Below are 23,580 nucleotides of genomic sequence, written 5' to 3'. Positions count from 1 at the left end.
TATCAAGAGAAAAAGTTAGCCGAACTAAAGTATTTTTTCACAGCACCTGTACTCAGGGAGTGCAAATACGTTTCGTGGCACTGTGCGTCATAATAAACACTGACAAGTTTCAATTTAAAAGCCGGGTCAAAGACCACATGAGAGTACGCCAGGCTGAAACTTGACAGAACAGGACAAGATAAGAGCCAGAGACTTCAGGGGTTGTTAACACCTGTTAGTCTTTCCTCAAGTTCAAGGACACTCAGTTTTCACCCACAACTTACATCTCTGGGCTCTGAGCTCGCCTGGCGCCAAACTGGTTTTATCTGGAGCAAACAGTAAGTGGGATCGCACCAAGCCTGCATATAAACTGTATGGTGGAAAGACTGAGGGGAACTTGTCATATAAGTAGTTAGTTGACAACAAACAAAAGACAAATAAGGGATAAACTCAAACTGACTTAAGTTCTGTCATAAATCTGGTCATTCTTTCAAAGCTAATCACGTTGGTTTTTGACTGGCTTCAATAGCATTGTAAGACGTTGATAAGTTAACCAATGCTTTCGAGCAGAAACTATTTCCAGGAGGTGGGGTGCAAATCCTTTGCTGCAATTGGCTGTTAGTCCCACAAGCTTAATGCCAAAGCTGATCAGGTCCAAATAGTGGCTGTGAGACATTTGTTTATACATGTGATTCTGAGTGATAAGGATATACTCACACTGTGCCTTTTCATAATATATGCACATATTATTTATTTATTTATTTATTTATTTATTTATTTATTTATTTATTTATTTATTTATTTATTTATTTATTTATTTATTTATTTTTGACTGATGAATTAAATGCAGAAATCTCACATTTTTAAAAGTTAAATCTAGCAGTGATTTAGATTTAACAATTTCAAAGTAGGTGCTTTGAAATTGCTCCACAAGTTGAACCGTTAGCGTGTAGAGGTGCCAGAGGGAGCACAGCAGCTGGGCTATAGGAGTGTCACTCTATCCCATCTCTGTTCCAGTCCATTTTGGACCTTCAGCACATTCCTGAGTGAAGCTGCCATGAATGAATGAAATATTACCAATGTATATCTCCTGTAGTACGCTGTCTTCTCAGACTTTAAAGGAGCAATGCAGCAATAGCAAACAGCTACCTCAGTTGACTAATTTATAAAAGATATATGGTGAAAAATGTAAATTGTTTCACTATAAAGTAAATTATTTACAGTGTGGAGGGAGAGTGTTAGCATACCTGAAACTTCTTACACACCTTCCAAAACTATTGACCCTTCTTTATTGTACCATACACTATTGTTATCAATGACTTGACTAATAAAACTGCTATCTTCACTGTTTTTTATTGTAAAAATAGTCATAAATAAGTAACAGTTTTAAATAAAGTTAGAGAAACAGCCAAGCAATCTATTCTCTTAGATGTAGTGCTACAGTTAACATAAAGACAGAATCACTTTTCTTCTATACCCTTTTCTGAGTAAATCTGCTTAGACCAACAGGTATGACTCATAATATAAGGCAAATGACATGTAAGGCCTTGGGCTCAGAAAACAGACTCATTCTCTCATAACAGAATCAAGGAAACTGAGAGGCTTCACAAAAGATAATTTTATTTGAACCATGTCTTGAGCTGCATCAATAGATGAAAACCCAATACTGAAAACATTGTGTTAGCAACGCAGTAACTATGTTCCCTTTAGAAGGCCTTGCAAAAGTATTCTGACTCTTTTGACCTTTTTCACATTTTTGTCTCATTACACCCCCAAACTTTGATGGGATTCTTCGGATTTTAAGTACAGCAAACAAACCATCAAACAAGAAACTAAGGAAAACTAACAATGCATCTCAGTAAGAACCACTATGTGTCAACATAGCGGCACATTGACATTAGCATTATTTTGTAGGGATGCTTTTCTTAAGTAGGAATAAAATAGGGCCAAGGGAACTAGTTGGAGCTCATGGAAAGATGGATGGAGAAAATATAGGGCAATATTGAAAGAAAAGGTTAGACACGATGACAGAGGTCAAATTTGATGCAGGTCCTACTAAACAATTGGTCAAACTGAATATCTCAAGAACATCAAAATGTTCTTGTTAGTCGTTATTAATAGCTATAATTGTACAGGAAAAAAAGCGAATACTCCGTTTTACATTATTAGACCAAAGATCTTTTCCGTCTTCCCCTTCTTAACTTCCAGCAGAGGGGAGTGTTGCTCCAAACTTGATTTCACGGCCTCAGCAGCTACTTATATTATTACGAAAAAAACTAAACTAAACCGGTGAGTATGGAGAGCTGCAAAATAAGGTAAGAAAAATACTAAGAACTTGATAAATGTAGCAAAGTAGATACAATTAATAAAGTCAATTATTTTTATTTTTTCAGTGAATTTTATTTGCAAAAGAATCTGACAACAATGCATAAATTTCCTTTCGCATCATAAATATCGTTTAAAATCCCACCGGCCCTCAACCAAGAAAAAAATGTAAGCTAGTCAGATTTTGTAGTAATTTGACAGAATGTGAAAATGTTCGAGAGGCTGGAAGACCTTTGTAAGTCCCTGTTCAAATATTCCCGTTAACATCTGGCATTGACTTTTCCAGGCATCTCTTTCGATTAGTTAAGCCTGTGCTGACGATCGTTTAGTACGCCTGCGCCGTTGGCCCGGTTCTGTTTACTCAAGGAACGACTGTGATCAAGGCGGCGTTTCATGCAACGTCATTCATATTAGTGTGTCAATATTAAGGTAACATACACTTCTAAACGTAACGTTACTGTTACTGTGTTGAAAAATCTGCATTTCCTCCTTCAGCATTTGATACTTTTTAGCCGAGGATAAAACCAAAGAGTTTGTGTCTATCGGGTGCCACTCTGTCCTAATTTATGGACGCCACTGAACCTGTTATACCTGTTACAGCTTTACTGTGCAGGTCTCCGAGAGACAAGCTTACTTAACATGTAGCAACATTTGATATTACTGGGTTAACCTCAGGCATGTTAAGCCACAGTTAACCCTTCTGTTAACCCTTTAGGTTGATACTGTGGGTTTGATTATGTGCCCGGAGTATCAAGGTCATAGACAAATTGGTGTCGAAGGGGTTATTTATCAGCTTATTGTTAGCTTGCATTGAGCTACATACGTAGCCCAATGTTGGTGTGCACAAGAATCTGCTAAGATATTGAAATACTTATTTTTGAGATTATGTTCTTGTCACGTGAAAACGTAATTTCAGAATTTTTACAAAAAATAAAATATCTGTTTGCTAAAAATAAATTGTAGCATAAATATATATGAAGAGAGAATTTCACAATGTATGTAAATGATAATGCTATTTGTATAATTTAATGGCTTACAAAACACACCTCAGGTTTTTTGGTGTAAAAAAAGTTTGACCCATATAAGATATTTCTGGACTTTTTTCCACAAATAAACTGACATTTTTATTCCAGCTGATCTACAGAGCAAATCTGTTAAAAGAAATGAATAAATATATATTCATTTATGAGTGGCATGAGTCGACATAATGTTGTTGAAGCACTTTTTTGAATCAATTTCAGCATCTAATCTTCTTTTGGAGTCTACCTGCATTCCACATTTAGATTTAACAATACTTGCTCACCCTGTCTTGCTGTGCTTTTCTTTTTATCAAAACATGTGAAGATATCTGCCCAGTGGTCCCGGCCATTTCCAGTGACCCCTTCATTTTATCAGTCAGATTTTGCTCTAGAGTCTGGCTTAGCTTTCAGTAATTTCAGTTTGAACTCATTCTCATTCACTATAATAAATGACGGCTGTTGAGTCAAAAAGACTGAACGCTGAAACCGAATCAGCAGGTGCTCCGACAAAGTATTTGGTTAAAAGTGTTTACATGTATGCAAATATGTGATTGGAAGCTTTTATTTATTTTTTTCCCCTTTTAATTTCCTTTGGTGAATTTCCATATTTCACTTTCACTATGTGTCATTAAGACCTGACATTTCAACAAAGGTCGTTTAAACCTTTGAGAGAAACTGTGCTAATGTATAAACTGTATATATTAATCTTATCGCATGTTCTTGTATTTTTTTTTTTCCTCAGAAATGCATGTTCGCCCAAGCATGCTAACACACTACTATTCAACCACAGACCAGATTCTATTATCACCAGAACTGGTTTGGTTTATGTTCTGGTTTTTGTTTCTATAACAATGTCCTCTGTTGATTTCTGGCGATTACAGTCATTTGGCCACTGAGAAGTAAATAAATAAATAAGTGGTTTTAGGATGGAAGAACATTTTAGTGCAGGATTGGATCTTGGATGTGTGTTGGGACAGGAGGAATACAGTGTAGCTGTGTTCAGTGTTGTGTCACAGTGCAAAGCATGCAGCACGAAATACTTTTTTTCTTAAGTGTTCAAACTCTTCCTGGTTTGGCTGGCGTCTCTATTGGCTGGTGATCTTTTCTCCTCCTTTGTCCCCCGTGCTATAAAGCCCAGTGACTTTGATGCATTTTCACTTACTTTACGTTTCACACCGGATGAGGTGAAGCAGAAGTAAGAGAGGATTTTTTTTTTCTCCCTTTGACTACAGAGATGAGTTAGTGAGCTTCTTATGTCAAAGCTGTTTAGATAAAGGAGCCAGACTTGTGTCATAATTTTTTCTAACATAGTTTTAGATATGATTGCAGCATGTTATTTTTTTTTTTTGTGTTTCTGTGCACTTCATGTTGATGCATGAGGTTAGAATGTAAAAGGAAGCGTACGCTCAGATGGAGGACATTTGCATTTTACTTACATCAAGATAACAGCCACCGCTAATTCTTTTAAGAGAATTGTTGCATTTTTTTTACCACAAGTTTTGAGTTGTGAAATTCCTTTTCTTCTTCTTAGTTTTCCAACCCTGTCACGTGAATTTACCTTGAAGTTGAGCTTCAGTAGAGACCTGGCTCAGTTATATGCTGCTTAGAAAAAAAGTTTTGCTTTCTGTGTCTTCCAGTTGCATCTTGAGGGTGTGTGTGTGTGTGTGTAGTAAGAGGCTTGGAGTTTTGCCACCATGCTGGCTCTGTCCAGATGTTCAGCGACTTTGAGCTGGAGGCTTCCCCTGCGTTGCTCTGCCCTCTGTCTGGCGAGCCGCTCCGTCACAGCCGCCCCTCAGTTTCTAAAGAGCCAGACTGCTCAGTTTCACCAAAGCAAAGCCAGAGCAAGTCCTGATCCAAACAAGATCACCTCAGGCAAGAACATATTTGACTCCTGCACCAATTAGCTGTTCTCTGTGGTTATGTTGTTGGGCGTAACGATTCCCCATTGTCCTACTTTGTAGTCTGGAGGAGTTGTTCTAGCCAAAACAGATGTTATTTAGTTTGATGCTAATTTTTATTTCTTTGTTTTATTAAGAGTAATAACCACTGTGATATAAAAGGTGACCTTAAAATGAAAGTGTTTACTCTTATTGACTTTCTGCCGGTGTAGTTAAAAAGTCAGCAGGTCATTTTAAAATGGGTAAATTTCAGTCCATACAAACAAACGTTTAGTGTTGGCTGCCTTTAAGCATTTTTTTTTTTACAAACAGCAGCCACTGTCAGAAGGATCTGATGTGTAGCTGAGCGTTCTAATCTCATAAGTGAGGTTTAGATTAGAGCACAACGAGATATTGCTGGCGGGAAGGATCACAATCACATTCTGAAAATACATAGAAGACAATGAGTGAACACACTGGATCTTGTAGATTACTCAGCCTCAGAAAGATGTAGCTTCTCCTTTTCAGACAAGATAAGCTTTCTCTGCAAGGACACATCGTAGCAGAAACGATTGCAAAACAAAAAAAAAAAGAAAAAAGAAATTTTGAAGTCCAGCCTCTTTTAGTTAGGTGAGTCGTATTTAAGAGGGAGCAGGAGAGGTGTGTTCTGTCTCTCTTGTGATGGTTTTGCCGTGTTTTGCTGCAGTGTCCAGTTTGGAGGGGGGCCTGATTGAGATGGGGATGTGGTCCCTGGGCATCGGCGCAGTCGGAGCGGCCCTGGCTGGGATTTTCCTGGCCAACACTGACATGTGTCTTCCTAAAGGTGCAAACGCATCGCTGGAGCACCTCGAAGACGCCGATCTGCGGTCCACCACAGACGGTAGGCTGATGTCTATTAAAATGTTTTGATGTAAATCCATTGTTGCGACAGTCAGAAAGAAGTTTAGGTTTCAGGCAGCAGCAGAATCACTTGTGGAGTTGTTAAAGGTTTTATGTTTGCAATCTACTGGGGATGTGTCATTTTAACACGACATTAATACGTTTTAATAATCACTACAACATACTGTTCCAGTCATAAGTGTGAATATAAAAGTTGACATAAATGCAGAGGAACCTTGGGGCTCTAATGATGTATTTGAACAATTTTTTTATTTATTTATTTTTTGCTCAGGGTGTAAAAATGAAACATTAACTTCAAATTTTTACCAAAACCATTAGCCTCCCATATTTGTTTCTATTTAATCTTTTCTCTAGTCCACATATATTCAATTTTTTTGTAGACTAAGATGTCAGGCTGGAGTAAAGAGTCTTTTTTTTTCTTTCTGTAGATGGAAAGGTTATAAAAGCGAAGAGCCTCTGGGAGAAGAATGGAGCGGTGATCATGGCCGTACGGCGGCCTGGATGATTTTTGTGCAGAGAGGTAGTGTCAGACTTGACGTTTCAATGCTTGCATAGATTAATAGTTTAAACTCCTCTCATGACTTCATGTTCTTCTGTCCATAGGAGGCCTCTGAGCTGTCCTCTCTGAAGCCCCAGCTGGAAGAGCTCGGGGTCCCTCTGGTTGCCGTGGTGAAAGAGAACGTCGGCTCAGAGATCCAGGACTTCAGACCGCACTTCGCTGGGGACATCTACGTAGATGAGATGGTTAGCAGCTGAAACCTTAATGTTTTGACTGTAGAGCCTGAATTTACACCTACCTGAGCACAGTATGATTAATTTTGATAAATGTTCTGAAGATTAATGTCATATTAGGAGAGTTTCTGAATCTCAGCTCCCACTGTAGTTCTGGCTGAATGTTTAGGGTCTGTGTCATGCTGAAAGGCGAAGCTTGTTGTTGAAAGGTGATGAAATGTCGGATTCTTTTCAAGGCGCTAACCAGAACTCAATTTGATTTTAGAAACATTTCTATGGACCACTGCAGAGAAAGATGGGAGGGCTGGGCTTCATCCGGCTTGGGGTGTGGCAGAACTTTATTCGGGCCTGGAGGTCTGGTTACCAAGGTAACATGCACGGCGAGGGCTTCATCTTGGGAGGAGTGTTTGTCATTGGACCAGGAGATCAGGTAATCTGTCCATCACCTGAACAGCGCAGATTATTATCACATGGTTTAACCCCCCCACAATCCCTCCCCCCTAAAAAAAACAAACATTCTCCTGAACCGTGTTTGCTGTTTTGCAGGGAATCCTCCTGGAGCACAAAGAGAAGCAGTTTGGCGACAAGGTGGAGACAGCAGACGTCCTCAAGGCGGTGCAGAAAATTGTTCCAGTGAAATAGAACATTGATTTAGATAAGAGCAAAAATGAACAAATAATTCCACTTTGAGTTGTGGTTGGTGTCTGTTTACGTTGGCTAATATGGCAATATACCTCCAAGTAATTTACTGTTGGATATGAAATTGAATTTTAAGGCACAGGACAGAATGAATGTTTATTGCAGATGTTTTTTTGTTTTTTTTTCCAATTACAGATAATCAGAGTAAGGTACTTTCTTTCAGATACATTAAAATTCAGGTAGAGCGATTATTTATAAAACGAAGCATCGCTTAAAAAAAGATCCAAACTACTTATTTCAATCTAAAGGCTTGATGTCATATTGAAGTGTGATGTTTAATTATCAGTCCGTCATATGTAACTGGTATATTTGTCCTGTCTTTAACATGTTAAAGCTTAACTTGTCCGTCCTTGTCCAGCACCTGGAAGATCCCCAGTCATTGGAGACAGCAGTGTCTGATCTGTGTGTGTGAAATAATGACAACTTGACTCTAAACTCAGTGCAGAGAGGAGCAGGTTTGATGCCCCCACACACACACAGGTTCAGCTGCTGTCGAACACACTGGGGAGTGTTCGAGGCGCTTCAAGCAGGTTTTATTTTACTTGTTCGAGTGTGTTTTCGTGCATGAGCGAGGAATACACTGTTTGTACCTGGACACACGCTTCCAATCTGTAGATGAATAAATCATCCCTGTACCCCAGGTGCTTTTGTGTGTTCATTTTACTGCAGCAATATCACAATCTTTTTTTTTTTTTTTTTTTTTCTTTGCTTGTGCTGCACCTGTCATTGGAACAATTTTTTTCTTGAAATATTTCAACATAGACAATGCTGTTTCTAAAGGTCTTGAAAATAACTTATGTGCTCTTTTGTACTTCTAGTGAACTGTAATATAAAAATAAAATGAACAAAAATAGCTCATGCATTCTGCTTTGTTAAAGTTCATCATACCTAATTAAAACTTATTTTATTCCAAGTCTTGATTCAAAATTTACAACTTATATTTGCATACTTTTGGATAACTTTTGGACAACGGCGCTTTGTAACGATATTCCAACCTCCAACGTTTTTAACATTTTGTTATGTTTTACTGATATTTTCTGCAATAAAACAACACTGAAGTGGAAGAGAAAACAATAAAACAGTCACTCTACTGAACTTTTACAACTCAAGCAGACAATCTGAAGTTGAAGGAATAAGCACGTTTTCAAATTTATGTTAAAAACTTTATACAAGTTTCACTGAAATGTCAAATTTCTTGATGTGTTGAAATGATTAACTTCAGAAAGGGTTTACTTTCTAATGTCCTCAACTATTTCCCTTTTGCAAAAATGTCCCGACTCTGTTTTTATTCCACACTTTGAATATAGAACGTGGTTCCCATTTCCTCACTTAATGTGATTTGAAAGGGTCGCATTAGCAGACATTGTAACCGGCGCAAATGTAAACATGCTAGAGTAAGCAAGTTTCCATTTCCTTCATCCATTACCAGGTAACATTCACAATACACTCATGCATCCAAGAGTCAAATGATGAATTAACAATATATGCATGGTATAAAAGTGGATTTTAGTTGTATGTGCAAGGTGTGGCTTAAACATTTGTTGATGGGGAGAGTGTATAATATTTAGCTGGAAATAAATAAAAAAAAAGGAGGAACCCAAAAAATCAAACCACTGCTGGTACCTGGAGCAGATCCCAACCCTGAGCACTTCGCTAGAGAAAGCAAAAACAAAACGGCCCACAGATGCATGTAATGCAGTAATGTCGTTTCACACATTTGGGTAATCAGATTAAACCACAAGACGTACTTACATGCATGTAAAAATGCACAGCAGAACAGTATAAAATAAAGTACATGTAGATTTTCACATTACAGGAAATCAGTCCAGCAGTGATTAATACTCTGGTTGCTTTCAGACAACTTATTGAGATGGTAGTTTTAAATATTAGATATGGTGGACATTCAGGTATTACAGATATTATTGCGATATTATTGTAGTCCTGCTCCTACCTGACTTGAACGGCTTATCCACATGCAGTCTTGAAGCTTCGCTGTTATCCGTGGTGGATGGACCAAACGGTAGCTTTTAGTTTAAAGAATTTACTTTATGATTGCGGGTGCAGGTTTATTTAAACTTCCGTACACAACATGCATGTTTTAAAAAGTGGATTATTTAATCTTTAAATAATTTGAAAGCGATATGTCCTTTAAACTAGGTTCGTAAAGCTTTGTGTACAGCGACTCTATAGGCTTGAGAGCAGTTGTATCAGTAACTGATAAAGTTAATATATCAATCTTCAATCTGGGGGAAAAAAAAAAGAAAAAGAAAAATCCGAGCTTGCAACATCAGGCCTTCTCAGTGTTGAGACCTGATAAGATTGCATAAGTCTGAAATCTTTCCAGGTTGAATTTGGGTGCACTGTATTTCTTTTGAAGTTTCTATTTGCAAAAGCTAATTGATTACTGTAAAAACATCTCAGTTTATTAAAAATGATGAAAAGCTCCGGAGCTTTCCGTCAAATAAGACGAACATGCCAATATGCATAGAAACTCTGCATTTGCCTCTTTGCTTTAGCTCCTTGTCCTTCATCACAATGCCGTCACATATTACACGTTCACTCTGGTTCCAACATCTGCAACACGTGGTTTTATTGCTTTCAGTAAAATACATCTTACATCAAGGAAATATTTTGAACAATACAAAACAGAGGGAGAAAAATACTGTGCACCAATACTGACAAGTCTATTTGTACATAACTGAAAACCAATAACATTCATGGAGTGTAACAAGAACAGGGATTGTCCTTTACATTTGTGCTTCCAGCAATCAAAGCATGCAAAACAAAGATGAAAGTCAGGGTCAGTGTCAAGTGTTCAACAGTGTTTTTGGAGAGTTAAAGTAAAATATATTGGGGTTTATACATAACTAGTTCAGTAACTTTGCACTCCTGACTGTGCTTTGGGATTTTCTTACACAGTTTGGTGTTAAATGCAGCACTGTTCAGGCTGAGGGCCACATGTACAAATAGATGCATCGCATGAGAAAGTCTACATCATAAAGCTGAGAAAAAGCTGCATCAAGAGCTTCTCCAAGGAGTTCTTAGCCGCCTTGTCTTTGGATGCATCAGGTTGTAATGGTACAGTCAAAGGCTGAGATGAATCAAAACTGTTTGTTCTATTCCTGTTAAGCTAAGAGCTACAGAAAATCCTTAGTGATGAGCAAAGTTTGCAGAATTATTGTTTAGCCGCCTCACGATCGTCGATCAATAAACGACATACACACATTCAATGCACAATGTAAAAAGCAGGATTGAAAGAGCAACAGAAATACACTCAGGTCCAGAAAGTAGCACAGCAAAGGCTATAATATAGTGCAGCACCACCCTCAATAGGAAAACCACACACAGCAACACATCCACACTGCTGCAGCAACAAGCTTTTATCACAGACCACTGCTGGCCCGTCTCCCACCTTCACAATCACGTGTTTGATTCAAGCATTTAAAGGGAAGAGACTCAAAGGTAGAGGAGTCTGTAGTCATGGACAAAGTGTGTCATAATTACATTAAAATGCACAGAATCTGCAAATTTTTACATGATGACCTCAAATTAAAACATCGATAAAAAAAATAATAAAAATAATCAATACATTCTGGTGACTTTTGAGTGCTAACAACCATTAAATTCCCAGAATATACAAACACAATTACCTTCTGGTGCATCTCCATACATTAGAATATCATTTATATCAGTTTCTGTAATTCAGTTAAAAAAAATAAAACTCTGGAAAAATTAAACCAATTCAGAGTGATGTGCATTAAGTTGGTTATTATGAGCAAATAAAAACCCAAAATTCATGTTCAAATAAAAGTCGAGTAACAGACACGGACTTGAAGCACAGAAATGCACGCGTTGCTGACTTGACAGCAGTCAGTCACTCTCACACACACACACACACACACACCACAACGAGGATAAACCATAAAACAGAAGTGCTAAAGAAACTGGATGTTCAGAGTGTTGTATGAAAGCATATTAAGAGAAAGTTGAATGGAAGAAAAAAGTAAACGAGCAGCAAGGACATCCACAGTTTTAACAGAGATGTAAAGTTAAGGCCATTCATTGCATTAGTTAGTGTATTATTAACTTTAAGAGCCACTATGCAGCAATGTAGCAGGAAATGGACGTTATATGTCAATGTTATATTCATCATATTCATATATTCATTGTGTTTAACTACTCCTTGAACTAGTGGCAACGTTAGAAACCTCTCACCTGAGCTAAGGATGGGACTTTAGCTCAGTGGCACAAAGTCCACATTTCAGATTAAAGTAAGTTTTGCATTCATTGTGGAAATCAAAGTCCCAGAGTCTGTAGAGAGGCACAGACACACGTCATCTGCTGGTGTTGCTGCACGGAAACTTTAGAGCACTTTCTGCTTCAACCTGCTGCCAAGTTTCATTTAGATGTTGATTTTATTTTCCTAAAGGAGATGACACCTGCCCACATAGCCAAAATATGAATGCACGCTTTAAATACCATGCAGTCACATTTTAATTGATTCCTGAAAACAAACAAAATTCCACTTCCATACTGCACTGGAGTGATACTGTAAGTCATGGAAGTACAACGCATTAACTCTACAATAATATTCTAATATATGCAGATGCACCTGTAGGTTTGCGAGTAAGAACACATTAGTGCAGTTGCCAGACTCCCTTCACCTTTTCCATTGGTTTACAATAAATGGGTAATTGCGCAATCACAAACCTCACTACAACCATAGCCTGTACAGTCTTACTGTCGTGATTCTCGAGAAGTGGGACAACATGGGTTAAAATTTTCCCAAATTTAAAAAAATAAATAAATTCTTCAAGCTTAAGTATACAAAAATGACAAACAATGTTTTGGGAATTTAAAGATGCCAAGGTGCAGGCTCCTAGTAGCAACACTGTTTTAAAAATAAAATTTTTAATGGACCTGACCCAGAACTTTGTCCTCACCATCTGACAAAAAATAAATACCAAATTATTTTTTAATGACCCTATGACGCAGAACTGAAGGTGGTGACAACCTAGTGAGTAAAAAGAAATATTTTATATATGTGCAGTAATGCCATTAATGTAAAGTACATTCAAATGAATTAACTGCACACTTAGGTGAGATTTGTCAACACCATCAGTTAAAAACTGACGTTAACATCTGACGGAGTTGACAAAATGCCAAACTACTTCAATTTATATGATGTTATTCTGAAGGAGGCCATATTGTAACTTTTACAGTTTACTAAAATTAATCATTTATTTCACAAAATTTCATCAAAGGTTTGTAAATTGTCAGTTATGGTGTTGACACATCATGGCTGTGAAGAACAACTGAGGAATTAAATGGAAGAAAAAAAACTAAAGAATAACATAAGCTAACTAGAGCTGCTAAGCCCTCAAAGGAAGAGGTCATGGGGTCCTAAGAAGTTCTGATGCCCTCCAATAATGCCTGATTTTTTTTTATACATTCTTTTTATGTCTGACGGTGTTGACAAAAACTTGGGACAAATTTCAATTGAGTTGGAAAATATATAAAAATTATTTTTAATTAAATTCATTGATACTTTTATAATTATTTATTTGCATACTTGTACATAATTGTCATCATATATTATCTTAGTATTCCATTAATTATTTTAAACTCATAATGTATCCACCTACTACAATGTTTAAAATAAAAAATATTCAGCAAACACCAGGAAAACATAGATTGTTGTGCTCACATGGCTCAGGTTAGTTTAGTCAGATATTTGAAAAAAATTAGATTTTGTGTATATTTTATTCAAATTTTGTGCTGTATCCAAAGGACCTGTTTTGTCCCTCTTCTCCAGAATCCTATGTATATATATACCCATATATATTTCTATTTTTAAAAAGGAGCGTACAAAGCATGATTGCTGGTAAATTGTAAATAGTGAGTTTCCTCAGAAGATGAATCCAGAGTCACTCATTAGCACTCAGTATGAGGAAGTCTCACTCAGATGGAGCAAAACTCCTATAAACTAGCAGCTGACCTTATTCTCCAGTGCATTTTTCTGTGCTCCATATTTTACATAAGTATTCAGAAAATATATACTTGTTTCAATTTATGTACGACAAACACTATGACGACTTGCTTAAACACTATGACGACTTGTATGCCCTCACGTACATTATCTAATCACCCTGAATAGCTAGCTGTGTGTTCGGTGACCTCATTAAATGACTTAAGATGCTCAAAGCAATTATTGAAACTTACTGTGCACCGAACGTTTACACTTTAAAATTTGTTACAACATTTACTAATTTCTTTTGGTAGAACTGGATCTCCATGGTGTACGCAAAGTCCTCAAAACAGAAAAAAACCTTTTTACTATATGTTTAATTTAAATGAAGGGGAGGGATAAGTTTGTTTGAAAGATTTCAGGTGCCTATATGTCGACACCGGTTGTCTTCATTTAGTATATGCATAAAAGTAAGATGGGGATTTTAGATAAGTGCAGTTTTTGCTTCCTTCCTGTGAGCAACGTGTAGATAACAGCACAACCACTAACCAACATAGTGTAAAAAACAACTACAGAAAAACAGTGGGGCTTCTCTAGAGTAATATAAACTACTCTCATTAGATTCCACTCGTCTATGTCCTCTAAAGGTTTTCTGAAGCGTATGTACCTAAAGGTTTAAGTACACTTGAAGGACAGTTGAAGAGAGCTGCTCTTGTTAATGAGAGGCTGTGTGATACAAAACAGGAACTCACATCAGGGGATTACTTTTTTAGCAAATAAACAGAAGCAAATATTTTACACCACGTAGCTTGTGTGATGTGTCAAAACTAGGGGGTAGAAACCTTTAGAAATCATTTATCACTTAGCTGCTCTTAAATTAGTTCTGTCCTGATCTGCAAAACCTGCATGACCATTCAAAAACTGATCAACTTTATAAATACCCACTCAGGACTGAAACGATAGATCAGATTAATTGTGACGAATCGATAATTGACATAATTGACAACTAATTTAGTAATTAGCTAATTGTTAACTGGAGCATACAGACTCTAAAACATGCCATATGTTAAAAGAACACAATACCCACAGCAATAATTAAGTCAAACCTGTACAATCAATTTACATTTATCTTTTGTCTGTAAATATGTGTTAAAAAAAATGTGGCAATGTTTTAGCTTTACCTGGTTCAAATACTGTAAAAAAAAATCTTTTAATAGAACATTTTGCTATCCAATTAATAATCGGATAATTCATAAAATAGTCAACACATCAGCCCTACAGTGTAATGAGGCCAAGTCAAGCTTTACACATGTTGATGTTAAAAGTATATATTTTTTTTAAACTGCAGATGAATCTTTTGCAACAAATGATCTGGCTTACATTGAATCAACGCCGTTGTTGCCCGTAAGGCATTTGATTATTGGTATTTATTTATATATTTTAATATATTTCTAAATTTGTATAACATACAATATTGGAAATAAAAAATCTGCAGGAGGTGCCACTTATTTTATTAATTTTATTAATAATCGATTAATAAAATAATCATTTGCAGTCTTATTCCCACTATTTAAAATGTGCTTGTTTTATGGTAAAAACAAAAAAAAACCAAAACAATTTCATGGTTTAGAAGAAGTTTCATATTTCTGAATACTTAAGGGAAAACACACCAGCTAATGGCCTAATGCAAAAAAAAAAAAATCTTTGTACTATTAGTTGCTATATTATGGACATTCTGTGAAAATTTGACAAGAAAACACAGAAACAAAGTGAAAGTATTACTTTGTATCACATTTAGATTTAAACCGCATTTGAGTTCTATGTTTTTCAAGATATTAAGAGTCAATTGGGAAGGCTTATAGGGCCACGGGTTGAAAACCCCGATCAAAACAAAGATAACACACAAGGCAACGTTATATTCAGGAAACACAACAAACAGGAAAAACCTTCATTTATAACTTGAATATTCTAGTAGGACATTAAAAGTAACATGAAGTAAACCACCAGTAAGTCATTATCAACTTCCTGTGTTATCCATCAAGAGGAAGACAAAATAAAAATACAAGAACCGAAAATATACCAAAAATAAAAATGACTGCAAAAGCATAAATAAATGTTTTCTACTCTCTCATACCCATGATAACAGACAGTTTGCATGTTTCCTGCTCATGTGCCTACAGGCCCTTGTTGAAGTAGACGGTGGTGGTGTCTGGACTTAGCTGCCGTATCCTCTCCTGCAGGTCAGCCTCCAGTCCGCTCACGCTCATGGAGCTGCAAAGATACGGTTAACCATCACTCTGAAGTCAGCCCACATTAGATAACACGTCTCTACCAGCGCAGGGGCTTCAAGGAAGTTGCTGAATGTACCTTTTCTGAGGGAACAGGGCGCAGCAGAGAGGCGTCGCAAACACCAGGCTGGAAAGAGGAACAGAAAGGAACTTTTTGTTGTTGTTGTTGTTGCAATTTTAAAGCACGTTTGGAGAATATAAGCTTATCTTACTCACCACAAACCGACGAGCCCCACTTGGACAGGAGCATTCAGAATTGGGAAACGCTACAAGAAAATTAACAATAAAGAAAAGTTGTAAAATTAGGCAGATTTACACCAAATTGGAAGTTTATCTTTTATGACGTCATCATCACCAACCGTGATGCAAATGTTGGGTCTTGTGTGTTCAACCTTCTTTATGTTATCGATACTGTATTCTGATGAAATATTTTAGAATTTTAAATGTTTCAACAACTTATTTTATTTTTATTTTTTTTAGCAAATGCATCTTTGTATGAAAGGAGTTGATATTCATTATTGTTACCTCTTCTAGTTGAGAACCTTGGAAAATTCCCAAAATTTCCCAAAGGATCACTACAAGGATTCAAATAACTTTTTGCCTTTCATCTGCAGTTTAACTAGAAGCCCTGGGCTTCCTGAAGCATTCTTCCCTCCAGGTTAACCTTTGACCTTTACAATTAAAAAAAAGAATAGAAAAACTGCTCTCTCTCTCTCTCTGAAAGTAAAGTTTTTAAGCTGATAAATCTCTGTGCCATAATTCAAATCAATGCAAATCAGCCTACATATAATCTAATAACAAAGTCCTGCCATAAAACTGCAAAACACATTCATGTTGCTGACAAAGCTTTTTTCCTCCCCATTTCATTTGGACTGAAGAATGTTGTGTGCCTACCTTCATGAAGGCTTTCTTCTCCAGAGCGTTCATTATAACAGGAGGAATGGCTGTGAAAACATTTTTTTATAGAAATGAGTCAAGGTTGCTTCGGTCCAATAAGCAAGAGAAGTAAAACAAAAACGAGCCACTTCAGGGAGCGGGACTCTTTTATCTTCCAACATAATTACAGTTAAATATTCATCTGATCAGATCAAAGTAATCCTCTGTACACAACATTCGTTCAGATTAACCTTATCTAACAAAGAATGGCCTCAGCTGCTTTTATTTTCCCTGCATGCACTTGCGAAACTCTGGCAAAACAGCTATGATGACATTCCGGGGACTCTGTATCAGATTTTTATTTAGACTGCAGCCAAAGACGCCAAAATGAGGGAAGATTTTGTGCCCCCCACCCAGAAGGAAAAAAAAAAAAAAAAGTTGCATTCTTCTCTGAAAATAAACCTGTTCTGCACTAAACCAATATGGTGTCACACAACATTCATACGCCAAGAAGGTTCTTTTTGACCAACATCTAAAGTAATGAGATGAAAGAAAAAGGATAGTTACTTGAACCAACTGTTTGTAGAACGACCTTCCCCTACATCTACAGGTGCGAGTCTTTTGTACACATTCATTCTTGAGGGTACAAGGTTGAGTTACCCATTGCAGGCACCGCCATGCCAATCCTGGACACAACCACCTGAATGATGGCTTGTTTGGCAGCGTTGGCAGATTCTCCTAACCGGTTTCCATTCTCATCCATCACCGGGATCCCACACTTCAGCTCCCTGACGGAAGGAAACAAAACCGGCTGAATCAAACCTGAAAAGTCCTTAAAATCCCTTCTAAGTGAAACAGGAAGTGTTCGCTAATCAATACTCTAGTAATCTCACCTCTGTCTCATGAACGGAATGTTAATACAGTTGGCAGCAGCCACGGCAGCAAAAGGGACAAAGCGACTGACGATTGGGGGGAGACGCTGCAAGGACAGGAGCACAGACCGGCATCACATCGTGGATCCACATCTGTTGGATTTACTTTAATTATTATTCATGTGAACCAGAAGAATTACCGTAGCTAGAGACTTGAGTCCGAGCGCGGTGACCACAGCTCCTGTAGTGGCACTAACGTAGGCGGCGCCAAGCTGGCTGCACAGAGGAAGATGAAGTTAACACACCAACCACATTTTTCACAACTCCCACAATTTAAATTAGCTGAAGACCACAGCATAAAGAGACGACATGCAGCAAATACGTTGTACTAAACGTTAATTGCAAGTTCGGAGATTGCAGTTAAAGATGCATAAAAAGCAGAGAGAGAGAAAAAGCACAATATTTCAGCCTCATGCTCTTCCTGACTGCATATGTTTGATGCATTTCTGTAACCAATGAATGAACTGTCTGCATGTTTTAGAACACAGCAAAGTGGTTAGCCAGCTGCGGGCTAACCGGACACAAGAGGCCAGTGAGTAACATGTCACCATGACCCCCAGCATGGGGTCATGGTGACATGAATCTGAAACATGCTTAACTGTGGAACATGAAACCACTGCAAGGCAGAAACCAGCAGCTCCCACATCGTCCTTACAGACAATAGCTTAGAGGGGAGGAAATCAATGATCTACACGGGAGGAGAAGAGAGAAGTCCTCCCTACTTCATGGTGATGGGAGCGTCTCCACTGCGGTTGGTGTAATTGACAATGGCGTTGAAGGACTGGTTAACCCACTGCCAGAACACAACTGCTGGAGTAGTCCTGAAAACACAAGAGAACAGCCGCTGCCTGTTAGAGGAAGTGATGATTCACCCTTATCCTTTTTTTTTTTGTTCTTTTCAAATAAGAACACAGCAACCAAAAAAAAAAAAAAAGTTTGAGCATAAACTACGTGATGTAACATTAAAGCTTAGAATAAGTTTAACCTGAAGAAACCCATTAAAGTATTTATAACATGCACACTTTTATCAGAACAGAATAGAGTTCCTCTGAAAACACTGAGTATCAACACCACGTTGTCATTCTTAATGCTTCTGCATAAAAGCAGACATCAATCATAAAACCTTTGACGTAATAACGCCTCTTATATGTTTACATTGCAGCTAACATGAAATGCACAATACTCACTAATATGATTGTGAAATTACATCATTTATCAAGTAGGCAGCAGTGTTTGTTTGAAGGGAAACAGGAAGGGGTTCAAGTCGTTTCATATAAAGTTGAGGATGTGATGATATCTACAAGTGGTTAATAGTGCCGAGTAATCAGAAATGCAATGCAAAAATGCTCTAGTGCACACCAAACACTAAGTCAGCATAATACCATAAAGTCTGCTGTAAATCAGAACACAGGCCTTTAACATGTGCTTTATAATTTGAGGTGCTATCCATACACAATCAAACACAAAGATAGTCATATGAACAGACCTGAGGTGTGTGTAGAGGAAGTCATGAATGGCCGTGTCAACAGAAACTTCAAAAACTCAAATTTCTGCTTGTGATCTCATTTGTGTGCAAAGCCAGCACCAAATGGTCTCATAGTGTCAACGCATAGTGTCTCACAGTGTTGACACTATGAAAACAGATCGACATCGTGACAAGCTGTAAACAACTGTGTTCTAAGAATACAGAAAGCAAAAGAATTTGCCTCTTTATCACTAGAGTTTAAAATGACTAATTGGAATTTCGCCTCAAGAGAACCAAAGACAGAAGGAGCCATTATTGTCCAGAAACGGCAGCGAAGAAAGTTTTAAAATCAGATTTTAGACAATCATTAACCTTAGTGCTCAATAAAGAATAGTAAAAATTATGGTTTTATTGATCATACCATTAATGTGTCCAACCACATTTATAGACAATTAAGTGAGTCCAAACTACATACATGAAAAGTAAATGGTGAAAAACTGCTGTCCTCTGGTGGTGAATTACAAAAACACAGTGGCACACCATGTATGTATCAGTAAAATTGCTATTTAGTAATTTAGTAATCAACAAACACAAACAATGGAATATAAATAAATAAATGTGGTTTATAGGACTGTATATTTTTTAACATCACTTTGAATTAGATAAAATAATTTTGTAACTTTATGTCATTTCTGACCAGTCATTCTTTTTTAATTGTTGCTGTCGTATCAAGAAAAAGTCATCAGCTCAGTCAGTTGTCAGTATTCAGATATGAGGGTGGCTTTTTGGATTCTTTTAAGAGGATTTTCACTGCATACGGATTAAACTTTCTATTTATAGGCACTGCTGTATTCAATGTCAAAGCTACTCATTTTTTTTTTTTTTCTTTCAGATATTATTTTGTCAAATGAACTTTTGAGGGGGGTTGTAATCAGTGATCTCTGTGCCAGAAGCTCTGCTGTACCTGTAGAAGGTGAGCATGCAGCCTGTGATGGACATGTTCATTGGCACCTGAGCAGACATCCGACCAATCACAAACATCTTCTCTCCAGTGTCGGGATGGAAAGCAGAGTCGTAAATGTACTTGGCTCTCCAAAGTTCATCCTCGGTCAAACCAGGAGTCACGGTTCCAGCTCTGAAAATACCAAAACAGCACAAAGATGTTGTATTTTCATAGAAAGTTTTAAGAGGCAGAAAAAACAATTGTGTTAAAGTTATACGTGTTAAAACTTATATTCTCCACTATTGGAAATACATTCGATCTTCTATACAGGAAGACCAGGGGAAAGCTAGATTCAGTTTTTGCCTGAATCTACTGAATTTACACCATTTACCTGACCACCTCTGACTATATTTTCCATCATCTCACCTGTAGTTCTCTACGATTACTCTGGCTTCTTCTAGCGTCTCAGAGGACAGCAGGACATTCCTGGGATCTGTGACCATGAAGAAGTGTTTGGCGCGTCCCATGAAGGTCCCCTGGTCCCATCTCGGCTCCTTAATGTTTATGTCGCGCGACAACTCTTCAGACATCCTGGTCTTTCTCTGATCAGAAGCAGAAATTCAAATTATTGACATCTTTTTGAAAACCGCTAACAGATTAGCTTCTAGGCGTATCACAACCAGACCTTTTTGATGCTAATGCTAATATCCATCTAACTATTAATATTCATATAGAGTCTGGCATTATTAGATTATTTTTTATTATTGTACTATGTTTTTAAAATTGGCATGTTTGTCATCAAAAAACAATAAATTAAACTATATAGTAATTTTATAATCACAAGTTCAATTGTTCAGTCACAGAACAAGGAAACAAGAGCATTAGACAAATTTTGACGATTGTTAATGCTGTACTGCATTTGCAGCTGCAGAGGTAAGATTGATATTATATAAACTTCAGCAACACGTTTAAGTGCTTATTTCTACTCTACTAAGCTCTGTTTTTGACGATTTTTCATTTAGTGTTCTTGAAATTCTCAAAAAAATGCACAAATACAAAGGCTTCAAAAGTGCTTCAATTTTGGAAGTTTAAAAGTGAAAGTTATGAATGAAAGTTTTTGAAGGTGCTACAGAATTTATTTCATTTTGATATCCAGAACTGTCAACTGTTTCTGATTTTTGTAGCAGGAAAAAACTAGTAGATTTTAACCAAGAATGTGGTGTAAGGATTTTCATAGATTTTAAATGGGTAGATTCGTCTAATGGACTTCTCTAAGTACAAATTTTTGCACATTTGCAGCTAGAAGACACACAAATAAGATGTTTTAAAAAGAATTTAAATCAATTAACCTTCATTCCCATCTACCTGGTGTCAAGATAAGCTATGATAAGATGAAAACAACATTTGTTTCAGATGTTTTAACCTTTTTTTAAGACTATTTTATCTGCAAGGGGTCAAATTTGGATCAGCAGCTATTTGCCCGTTGTCATTTCCAGACCTAATTGATAAAAAAAAAGAAACCAAAGAAAACTGAGTTTGGGTTATGGAGGTTTTCTAGTCTTTCCATGGCTAATATTTATACACTAGAAAAATTAATAGATATATTTGTAATTGGAGATTTGAAATGAAATGTTTGTGTAAACATAAATGTTATCTACTTTTTAATTCACACAGATCCAAGTGAAGAATTACAAAAAAAGATGTCCAACCATAATACAGTAAGGCTATAAATGTGGTTTAAACAGCAGTTATTTCACTGTGTATAGAGGCAAAAACAATACTGATCCCGGGGATAAAAGGTCACAAGCACAAAAACATAGAAGTTTTTTGTTCCGCAAAAAACAAAAGCAAAAACTGGGAAAGAAGCTGAATAAAACCACGACACACCCGGTGACAGATGTGGAGTCATGAGATGCTAGAGAAATGTAGCCTCCTAGCATGGTAGCTCAACGGAATTCACGCTATAGTAAACTAAAACATTTCGTCAGGAGGATAAAATCAAATTGAATCCCAGCCAAGTTAGCCATCACAGATCGCACAATAAAACAAACCCCATTTAAGTAAACAAAAACAATTATTTCCAAGCGATACTGAGCCAGTTAGCTGCTTGGTTTAAATCTAAAACCATGATGCTAGCACTTTAATTACCGTTGGAAGGACATATTTCACGAAGGAAAATATGTCAACTTAATCGGGTTGTGATAGAAAATATTAAGAGAAATAAATGCGGTCAGGGTCAAAACGTACCTGGTTCAATTATCTTGATTTTTGAAAATGTATGACCTCTCAATATCACAGCACTCACCGGGTGGAACTCTGATGCTTTAATGTGCTCTGAACAATGTCGTAAATTGCAATTTTCTGACAAATTGAATGAGAGGCACACAACATGTTGTGGATGGAAAACAAAGAGAATAGCAATATCTCATCACTTTGATCCCATTTAAGGACCAGACAAGCTTTGTACTGCAAGGATAATGTGACGCTACATGTATTTCACAAATACTTTGTGTGCCAACTATCTGTGATACCGATTGAAACATTGTCATTTAATCTACATTTTCAATGAGTTAAAATAAGCAAATATGCTTAATTTAGCCTATTAAAAAAATTTTTTTTGAATAAAACAAATACACAAATAAGACAAGGCTTTAATGTATTGCCACTCAAATTCTTTTGAGGGTAAGTGAAGGCAGCACGGTTGTATGTGAGACGCCGAGGGCGGGGTTAGCTGCTTGTGGGCGTGTGAGGAAAGGAAATACGTGATTGGTTGAAACCCTACATGGCTTTTCTGAAATTATTTTATTCCAAGCTTTTGTAAATGTAATAATAAAGCTCAATGATTCTGATTTGCTCGCACGAAAGTTAATTTGTACCAGAGGAATATAGATATAAGACATACTTTTTATTTTTCTCAATCTTAGGCTTTTGTCAGGCACACAAAATTAAAAAAAATATATACAATGATAAAAATCAGCATAAATAACTGCATATGTATTATTATTTATTTGAAACTTAAGAAAACATTTTTATAAATAATGAAATTACAAAGTTGGCCACGAGGTGGAGATGTTTATCCATCTTCCTGACGCTTAAAACACACTATATGTCAGTCTTTTGCCCTAAGAAAAAAAAAGGAAAAAAAAGACTCTCAAAATGTATATTAATAGCAAAGCTTACTTGGAGTCTAATTGGACATTCGTGAAAGTTATTTGAGTGTATGTGCAACTAAAGCAGGCGATTTAATAATGACCGCACCGCTGGAGAGGCTTATGTAAAGAGCTTACACCTCTTAAGACAATGATGGTCACCTGCAGAACAAATGAGGAGGCACTAATTCTCCGAAGGTGTCCGCTAATGCGTCACTGAGGCAGACCACTGAGCGCCTGTCCGACCTCCTGCAGCACACCACGGACACAGCAGGTAAAACTGTCATGCTCTGTTCATTGTTTTGAACATGTTATTGTTTTCTCACGCCCCAGTAGGGATAACTTTAGACCGAAGCTGAAGTTTTACAGTATGACTTGCTGTGGTAAAGAGGTTGATATTAATATGAAGCTATACGTTTGTGTTTGTG

At 37.0% G+C, this 23,580-nt stretch overlaps 2 protein-coding genes across 8 annotated transcripts; one reads left to right on the top strand and one right to left on the bottom strand.

The window, feature by feature from the left end:
* The first annotated feature begins 131 nt into the window (after positions 1 to 131).
* On the top strand, positions 132 to 8,171 carry selenou1a (selenoprotein U 1a). 5 transcript variants are annotated; one of them, XM_044137491.1, is made up of 6 exons: positions 132 to 317; positions 5,907 to 6,080; positions 6,529 to 6,620; positions 6,704 to 6,844; positions 7,098 to 7,262; positions 7,379 to 8,171. In XM_044137491.1, coding segments are annotated over exons 1-6 (669 nt in total). In that variant the 5' UTR covers positions 132 to 316; the 3' UTR covers positions 7,475 to 8,171. The 5 variants fall into 5 exon arrangements, with proteins under 5 accessions (XP_043993426.1, XP_043993427.1, XP_043993425.1 ...); XM_044137492.1 differs by lacking the exon at positions 132 to 317 and adding an exon at positions 2,584 to 2,733; XM_044137490.1 differs by lacking the exon at positions 132 to 317 and adding an exon at positions 4,485 to 4,518.
* A 4,355-nt stretch (positions 8,172 to 12,526) lies between these two features.
* On the bottom strand, positions 12,527 to 22,386 carry sfxn3 (sideroflexin 3). Of its 3 annotated transcripts, none has more exons than XM_044137484.1 (11): positions 22,309 to 22,386; positions 20,430 to 20,605; positions 20,025 to 20,195; positions 18,318 to 18,416; positions 17,736 to 17,811; positions 17,557 to 17,642; positions 17,324 to 17,451; positions 16,682 to 16,731; positions 16,004 to 16,053; positions 15,867 to 15,914; positions 12,527 to 15,770 (listed from the first exon to the last, which is right to left on the bottom strand). In XM_044137484.1, the coding sequence occupies exons 2-11, from the start codon at positions 20,591 to 20,593 to the stop codon at positions 15,674 to 15,676; spliced, it is 969 nt and encodes a 322-aa protein (XP_043993419.1). In that variant the 5' UTR covers positions 20,594 to 20,605; positions 22,309 to 22,386; the 3' UTR covers positions 12,527 to 15,673. The 3 variants fall into 3 exon arrangements, with proteins under 3 accessions (XP_043993419.1, XP_043993418.1, XP_043993420.1); XM_044137483.1 differs by having other exon boundaries at positions 22,251 to 22,347; XM_044137485.1 differs by lacking the exon at positions 22,309 to 22,386 and adding an exon at positions 22,152 to 22,206.
* Between the last annotated feature and the right edge of the window lie 1,194 nt (positions 22,387 to 23,580).

This window comes from Gambusia affinis, linkage group LG13, assembly GCF_019740435.1.
Source record: "Gambusia affinis linkage group LG13, SWU_Gaff_1.0, whole genome shotgun sequence".
NCBI classification, from domain to species: domain Eukaryota; kingdom Metazoa; phylum Chordata; class Actinopteri; order Cyprinodontiformes; family Poeciliidae; genus Gambusia; species Gambusia affinis.
Note: the sequence above shows the minus strand (reverse complement) of the source record. Positions and strands in the feature narration are given on the sequence as shown.

Bases quoted from the DNA above. Each gene is read 5' to 3' on its own strand.
- sfxn3 (XM_044137484.1), bottom strand. From the start codon at position 20,593: ATGTCTGAAGAGTTGTCGCGCGACATAAACATTAAGGAGCCGAGATGG. The intron at 17,452-17,556 runs GTGAGATTACTA...TCCTTCCGTCAG, and splicing joins ATTCCGTTCATGAGACAGAG to GGAGCTGAAGTGTGGGATCC. The intron at 16,732-17,323 runs GTAACTCAACCT...ATGTTTTCACAG, and splicing joins CATGGCGGTGCCTGCAATGG to CCATTCCTCCTGTTATAATG.